General features: G+C 34.8%; 1 protein-coding gene across 11 annotated transcripts in view; it reads right to left on the bottom strand.

Annotated features, from left to right (window-relative positions):
* Nucleotides 1–298: 298 nt before the first annotated feature.
* Nucleotides 299–8,915, bottom strand: part of NAALADL2 (N-acetylated alpha-linked acidic dipeptidase like 2) — a 1,279,597-nt gene continuing 1,270,980 nt past the window's right edge. For all 11 annotated transcript variants that reach the window (XM_070242641.1, XM_070242639.1, XM_070242642.1 and 8 more), the window contains one exon: nucleotides 299–7,646. In XM_070242641.1, the coding sequence (XP_070098742.1) occupies nucleotides 7,448–7,646 (199 nt within the window). In that variant the 3' untranslated portion in view covers nucleotides 299–7,447. The remainder of the gene's footprint in view (nucleotides 7,647–8,915) is intronic.

The raw sequence follows: 8,915 nt of genomic DNA, 5'->3' as shown, positions 1-8,915 counted from the left end.
TTAGAGCACATTTCACGAAAACAAAACTCTTTAGCATTGGAGTTGATACAGATACTGTTACTTGATGTTAAAACTTGGCACAAGCTGCAAACCTACATGGCCCAATATGAGAACTACGTGTTTGAGAGAAGAATGGAAGGCAAAGAAAAAGATAATAAAACCTTACAGAATGTTCCCTGAATAAGGCTTATTCTTGTTTGGATGTGATACACATTACATAAATTCACTAATAACAACAAATTAATTTTGCATATTTAAAATATGATATATATTGTCATAATAAAACACAGTATAGCAATGATTTTCACCTGTATTTAATATTTTTTAAATGGGTGTTTTAAACATTACCATTTCATTGTACATACTCATTGCATTTATGAATCAGAATATATTTCTTAAAAGATGCCTTCATTTCATAGTACTATGTTTTCAATTATGTGCAAATATTTAAGCAACTGAAATATAAAACATTCACTCATATTCTTAATGGGTGTGGCATCGGAATCCATTTTCTGTCACTCCAGATCACAAAGTACTTTCCTAAGTAAGCTGCATATTGAGTCATGGGAGTATTACATAAAGAGTTGTAAAGTAAATTGAGATCACGCCTGGGCTAAATATAGAAAGCACTAAATTCCTGATGGACATCCACACATTATAGGAATTAGACATTCAACCCTAGATCGTAATTAAAAAACTATAGACATCAGCCTCTAAATCAATGTCATTAAAAATCAATCACAACAAAGACAATGACAATGAAAATTTCTATACAATAAAAAGATTTCTGAATCACAGATGATAATCAAATTACTTCGAGCAATATTCAACGCTACAACAGCTCAGTGCAATTTTTTAATTGGGACACTCCTTTCAAGATATTTGTTTTTAATCAAAGCAAATTTAATTGGAGAGATTGTCCTCCAAATTTTATCTCAAGTTAACTTATAAATCTTCTGCTCATCATCATTCTTTATTTTAGGGCTATATTTTCTATGGTTATACAATTGAAAACTTTTGTTTATTATAAAATCTTTTGTATCTAAATATTGCTACTCTGCAGACATGATTTAAAAATGTGTGGTATATATTAACATTGCAAACACATATACAAAACTAATATCAAAATGATGTGCTGATATTTCTAGTTGTCTGTAAAAACAAATTAGCCCTGCAACGTGTCCTAGAAAGCTCTTTTCTTTTCTGAATACAATTTTATTCATATTCTCCAAGTAGCAAGTTCGAATGTGTGGGATATATTTGCCGTTAAACCTTTCTGTGTGAAACGTAAACACTAAATCACCTAATAGAGTCCTATCTCAGCTTCTAAATGGAATTATTTATAACATCTTTGGAATATAATTATGTGAGCTCCTCTTAACCATCCGGAGACTTTGCTTCTTGAAAACAACTCGCAATGGTGTAGTAAAGCATTTTGTTCGTGTGTTTGTTTCTTATTAAACAGATATGATAAAATTGTCTTTATTGAGTAGTGGCATTTTTTTTTTTGACTTTCAGAGTAAGGTAGTCCATTTGCAGCAGCTTGATATAAAAGGAAATAAATAATAATAATTAATATGAATAAAACTACTGCATTTGGTGAAAGCATAATTCAACGATGGCTAAGAATTTGAAAAGATAAAATGCTCTCCAAATTGTGTCCATCTGCATGATAACATTGAATAAAGATTCTTTGAATAAGTTGAAGAGTTATATACTTACTAAGTGGGCTAGATAATTAAATAATTACACATTTTGATTGAAAAATAGATGTAGTTCATTAAAATAGAGACTCTCACTCCACTTCTCTAACTAAGCTGCTATTCAGATGCCAAGTTTGTACTTTAATTAGAACAAAAGACCGACATTAACTTCAATGCAATATAATAATTCATAATAATGATTGTATATTAATCTCTTGAGTTTGCTGGAATATAGCACATGACATATGGCAGAGTACAGGCACCTGCGTGGTCCTCTGGGGACTGAGGTGGTGCATATTAATTAGCCCCTGGAAAATAAAATCTGTTTCCCTCTGAGACAAGCTACCTCAGCGCTTATTGACTTAAGACATCAAAGGAATTAGGCGAATACTGTTAGGGTCTGTCTACACTCATTAAAGCTTTGTCTAGATAGAAGCACTGAATCCACCACTCCTGAGTTAATTCTTGAAAGAATCCTTCTTAAGAAATTAGAGTGGCCACGCATTTCTTTGGCCTCAATGATTGGATTTGGGCTGAAAACATAAAATTACCATTTTGGTTACAGAAAATTCTTTAACTATATAATTCAAACACAAGATAATCTAACCAGAAACATATTAAAATTAGAAGCAGCTTCTTTTTCTTGAATGCTCCCTGAAAGTGCCTCAGTTTAATCCTTTGCTTTGCAAATTCGGATACAATCTCAATATGAGATTATAAATGTCTTTGAGAAGTATGTCATCTCGCAATAGATAAGGTCTCAAGATTCTTGGCAGCCTCAGGTATGCTAAGGGCACTTCAGTGTACCTCTTCAAAGGATAATGGAAAGATACTGTGGAAATAAAACTGGCTGATTAACAGATAAATCTATATTGAGACAAATAGATCCTAAAATTACTTTCTCAGGGTAAGAAAAAAAAGCCTGATCCCATTGCTGGAGTATGTCTAGAAAAACAGAAAACTGAGTGGACATGGTGATGACCAGAAAAACTACATTTTAAAAATTTCTTTTGAAACTCCTCTTCTTTCAAATTCTCATCACTTGAAATTCTGAATTGCGTAAGACAAACAACGTAAATTGAAAATTATTTGCATTTATTGGGGTGCTTAGGACTCTGAAGTTCTTCAAGATCTTTCAGAATAGGAGACTCCAATGACACTTTTTTAAGCTAGCAATTTAAACTCAAGCAAGAAATAGAGATTCACTTGTATAGCTAAGCAGAATATTTCTTTTCACAAATACCACCTTGTTCGTTTTTTCCCCTGGGTTGCATCCGTGCTCCTGTGATGGAACTGTTATGTTGCTGACATAACTACTGGAATATGTGGACCCATTTCCCTTCCGCTCACACGCGGATCGGCAGTTTAAAGTAATTCCTTTCTGTTAAGGGAATGTGCGCTAAGGCACATTTAAACAGTCTATTAAACCAATGAGATGACAATGTGCTACCCTCCGAGTTAGCTTAATTTTTGGACTAATTAATTACACCTACCACAGAATGTCTCTTGAGAACACTTTTGGCTGGGTCTACCAATTTATTGTGCAAATAATTATAGTTTTGCATTTGAGGCAAAGATGCTGATTCACCATCAGGCAGATGGTAACAAATAATTGTTTATTTTTGTAACACGTCTTTCCATTGGGGAAACCTACCGTATGCTACATATTTATTTAATTTAAAAAGTCAATTGTTCTGAGTTTTTAAGGATGATATAAAACTGTGGTTGTAAATCCCAGCACCTGGGTTTTTTTTTGTTTCCATTGAAATTATATAGGCATTTTGAGGAGGAAATTGTCAGATATGTGGCTTCTGGTCTTTCTTTACTATTTTACATCTAGCTGTCATGGTATTCTACAATGATGCACTTATTTTTAATGCTCTGATAGACATCTTCTCATTTATCTACATATGGACACCATTGTTGGAGTGGGCTATCTTTAGAGGAATGATGTAATTTGCTTCTTCAAACTCCTTCACTAAACCAGTGAAGTGGCAGACTACACAGTCTGATCAGTTGTGTAGAAATACATTAAAATTTTCAATTATATCACTTTCTATAACCAAAAGATTCTTCTGATGTTTTCTGCAGCACTCAGTGTGAAGAACACAAGACTGGATACCAGAGGGCCCAGGAGAGAAACACACCTCAGCCATTTTTATTAGCCTTGGGACTTTGAACAAGTCATTCAATCAAGTTTCCTCATTTTTAAAAATAGGTTTTGTGGGGATTCAATTAGAAAAAAACAAATGAGAAGTCTAGAACCATTTTGCACATGTAACAGGCACAAATGTTAGCTATGTCTGCATCCTTTTTTTGAGAGATACAATGGTTATTCTCTCTCTCTTTTTTTAATGGTGCCATTAATAGCAAAGCTTTAGGTACCTCTTGTTATTGTGACTCTTCAATTTATCTAGATACATTGCCAAATAATATTTTCTCAGGACCCAGGATTAATGTAGATTAGAAATTGTTAAACATCGGTGTGCATAAGGATAATTTGGGAAATCTTACCGAAGATGAAGATTCCTAGGCCTCACTCCTTCAAATCCACATTTTGAGAAACACTGATTTAGATTGCTGATTTAATATAGAGCTGAAATGTTGTCTTGTGAAAGCATTTTACTCAAGGCCCTGCTTCCTGACTTCTGGCGTCAGGTAGAGCCTCTCCCCACTCTTCCCCAAGGACCCAGTTTTTGTGTCCTTGCCTGGGTTCAATGGGACGGTTCTGCTGGTCAGCTATGGTTAGACAATGAGCTAATCCTTAATTAAAAGCAGTGATTCCAGGCCATACAGCGTCTGATAGAATGGCTGGTTACATAGAATGCCCTGGAAAAGAGCATTTATAATCCTAGCACCTTAGGGAGAGAGCTGGATACACTGCACGAAAAAGCAGAGAAGCTTAAATTCCAGGAGTGCTTTTGCTACTAATTGAATATGTGAGTATATCCACATTCCTTAATCCCTTTGGCTTGAGTTACTGCATCTGATGGGGCTGACGATGCTTTCCATGGCTGAGGGTAACGTCTGAGGGCTTAGACCAGAATGTCTCTTAGGCTTTCTTCTGACTCCAGAATCTATCCTTTCAAGAGAGGGCAATTTCCCGTGCATACCCTTCTTGAACCCAAATTCAGTGGCGCAGACTTGCCACATTTTCTTGGGAGAATAACCATTAATGATTCATCATGTCCTGGCACAATTCTATGTCTGAAGGATTGTGAGAAGAACCAGGCTCCCAGATCTCTCAGCAACAATTTAAACCTACTACCAATTCACTGAAGATGCTGGTTATTAATTTGCATAAGATTTTATTTACTTGGATCTATTGGGGAAAAAATTAAAATGATACAAATTTGCAGGAAGCCTGAGGTAATCATACCATAGCACTAATGCTCCTAGTGAAGAGGTTTGCTGTAGTCAAAGGTGTGGAGCAGCATCTACAGAATTGGTGGACATCTGTTTTAATTATAATTTAGTTTCTTCACATAATCGCTTAAATAGACTAAGAGAAACATGTTTGCCCATAGTTAACTTCAGTTGTCAAATAGCATTTGAATTTAGAAGTGAGGAATACATAATATAGAGATTTTTATCAGTGGAATGTGATTTACCTAGGTACACAATCTTTGAACAAAAGCTTACAAATAGATTTTGTGCTCTCAAAGCTCTTACAGACTAAGGGAGTTAAATTACTTAGGATTTTGTTCTAAGATGATAAACTACCAAACCAATACTTATTTGTTTTTGCATGTTTTAAATTCAACTCCAAATGAAGAACTGGAATGAATACATTGAAGCTTGATTAAATATTTAAAATCCTTTGGTATAAGCATTTTATCATTTGGCCTCACACGTGTCTGCATGTGTGTTCCCACCTCTTTTGTGCTGTTGATTTTGGTGGAGCAAGAGGGGGCACTGAGTTTGAGGCATACAGGAGCCTGTTCCTTTTAGTTCTTTCCTGTAGACACTCCTCAGCATGGCAGATATTTTCAAACGAGCAAGTACATTGGTTTAAAAAAATTGTAAGATAGTTTCATTTCTCATGTAAAAATATGTACACACAGGCACTTCACATGAAAATGGATTTCTGCTTGAATTAGCTAGCTAATTACTTCAACTCTCTTCTTTGCCTTGAGCATGTAAACATTACTTATGGTAGGAACAGCTGACCCTTATAAATCAATTAATCAATACTGATTAATTCTTTTCCTTCAACTTTAGCTTTCCTTTAAACTAAGATTAGGCTTAGGCTTATCCATAAAAACTGAAGACTTAGACACACAGGCAGTGTCTCTAATGTTGCTCTAGCGGTGTGTAATGGAGAAGTCCACTTGTGTGTTGTGTTAGGTAGAGAAAATTCACATGAAATATTCTGAAGATATGTTTCTCAAGGGGAATTGCTTTATTCAATACCAGAAGAATGTTTCTAAAGGTAAGCTAAAAGTTTAAACTGTCACCTAATAGAATTCTAAGGTTTCAGGGAATAGTGGATGCTAGGGCCATTCAATGACAATGTCGATACAAAAAACTTCATTTTCCACATGAGAGAAGAACTGAAGCCTGGGAAAAACAATCTTATAGTAACATTATATTTTCTGCACAAAATTCTGCGTGAATATTTTCTATGTTTTCATCTTTGTCACAATCAAGGATAAAGAAGGGAAAAATATCAAGTTTCTTCATAGAATTAAGGAGCTTTTCACTGATCAAAACAACTGTTTCTTTTGTGGTAAGTCCTTTTTGTCAGTGGCAGAAATAGCAATTTGATGCTTTTTAAGATATTTTGGGTTTTCAAAGAGAAACTTTGCTACTTTCCTGTGGAAATTATATGGTATTCTGTGAAAACTGCCTTACAGCAAGGAGTTTCAGAAAAGATACAAGAAGCAAGAGCAATATGAGATGCTTTCATTTTAGAGTAGCTAGGTTTCAGTGCTTCCAACAGAAACAACAGAAGAATAAATAAGAAATATATTCTCCCTCATAAGACATACATCACTCTTGAAATTTTTACGAAATCAACTGAGGCAAATTAGAGGTTTCAAAGCTAGTCACCTTATAAGTTGTTAGGAAAAAAATTTGCATTTAAATTGCTCTGTGCAGCTACCTTGAGATTTTCCCCTGGAATGTTTATGGCTCCTTTTTTCATTAATACTTAAAAAAAAAAACAATTTCATAACCAGTGTATTACTACATCTAGTTGTGTTATGAACAGGCACTTCATTTCGTAAAATAGAAACATTCAAAGTGGTTTTGGTCAACCAATCACTTGGTCAGAATACTTGAATTCTTCATATTGAATACTTACTAGTGAACTTAATCTGAAACCGTATTAACTCTCCATTCCTATTACAGAAATTAGGTCATTAATCGCTCTAACATAGGGAATAACCTCTATTCCTATGTGTTTTATCCATAGGAGTGAAGATTGTCCAGAACTTCTTGGAACATTTTCCCCAAAATATTTTATATATATAAAAATACAGCAGATTTCTTTTTAATAGATAAATCTTAAGTATTATTTCAATAACTTGCTTTTACATATTCAGAAATGTAGATATAAGAAAAATATTAAATGTGCAAAATGCTCTTTTCATATGTACATTAAAAATACAATTAATAATAGCTTTAGACTTGTATGAAAAGCCATTTGGGGGGAAAAAGTCTTCAATGTCAGAAAATCTGGTCAGATTAGAGCTTTTGCTTGAGGAATTGTAAACAAACTTTTTAAAATGCTGAGAGTTTTCTCAGTTCTTTCCAACCAAGACATTCTCGAACACATCAAGTCCTGCTTTGAAGTAAACCTGAGCTGAATTAATGCTGTTCAACACCTCTGACAGGGCTTCTTGAAGGGTCTCATTTGATGGAAGTGACTTGCAGTGCTCCGAAGCCTCCAGAAGTATTGAAAACTGGCTTGTCTTCTCATCAATGTGGTACAGTATATTTCTAAAAAGAAATATGGAATGTGTAAATGTTTTATGCACAATGCTATTTTCATACCCAACATTTTAATGAATATTTCCAAGACACAATGATGCTTGCAATGATTGAAGAAGAAATTATAAAAATGCAGTATCATTTTTCAACCTCTAATGAATTAATGGACGTCAACATTGATCATCAAAAGTTTCCCGTAGTGATGAGAGAGAATCAGACATTACGTGCCACCTGATGGAAGTACACAACACTTTCTATGAAACAGAGTAAAGTAGTTTTGCTTAAAAAATTGAATCTGAATCTGATGAAGCTTCTAATGCTAATTGCTAAAAAACACAAGAGACAGAGAAATATACTAAATGATACCATGGTGTGTCATCAGCAAAACCGACTGTGGGAAACTCTATAGGACAAATGATTCAGCTTATTCAAGAAACAGATTGCAATAAGAATAGGTGAAGGATGAACTTCTAGAGCAGGGTTTCTCAACCGGTAATTCTTTATTGTGGCAGCTGGCCTGTGCATTGCAGGATGTTTAGCAGTATCCCTGGCCTCTACCTGCTGGGTATCAGTAGTACCCCTCCTTTAGTGGTCTCAGTTAGTGCTGCCTGCTATAACAGAATACCATAGACCCGGTGGCTTAAACAACAAATGTTTATTTCTATAGTTCTAAAGACCGGACGACCAAGATCAGGGTGCCAGCATGGTCAGCTTCTTGGTGAGAGCCCTCTTCCTGGTTATATTCTCACACGGCCTTCCTTGGTGCATGCACATGGATAGAAAGATCCTGGGTCTCCTCCTCTTTTTATAATAGTATTAGTCTCATCATGAGAGCTCCACCAGCCTGACTAATGTAATCTTAATTACCTCTCAAAGGTCACACCTCTAAATACCATCGAATTAGGGTCAAGGTTTTAACATATGTATTTTGGGAGGACACAAACGTTCAGCCCCTAGCAGTTGTGAAAACCAAAAATGTCTCCAGACTGCCAAAACTGTTCCTTACAGAACAAAATTACCCCCAAGTGAGAACTACTGCTTTAGATTAAAGGAAACCTATCAACCAGTCCCAAAGCATAGACTCGACTAGGTCTTTGTTCAAACAAACTGTTTAAAAAATGAGATGTAGTGCAAAATTAAACACTAACTGAAAATTTGCTAATATTAGGGAGTTGTTAATATTTTAGTTGTGATAACAGTATCATCAGTATGTTTTCAAAAAGTATCTTTATCTTCTGGAAATACACACAATGATATTTTCAAATAAAAGGTTTTCAT

Source organism: Equus caballus, chromosome 19 (assembly GCF_041296265.1).
Source record: "Equus caballus isolate H_3958 breed thoroughbred chromosome 19, TB-T2T, whole genome shotgun sequence".
Taxonomy (NCBI): domain Eukaryota; kingdom Metazoa; phylum Chordata; class Mammalia; order Perissodactyla; family Equidae; genus Equus; species Equus caballus.
This window is presented reverse-complemented; position numbering and strand designations above follow the sequence as displayed.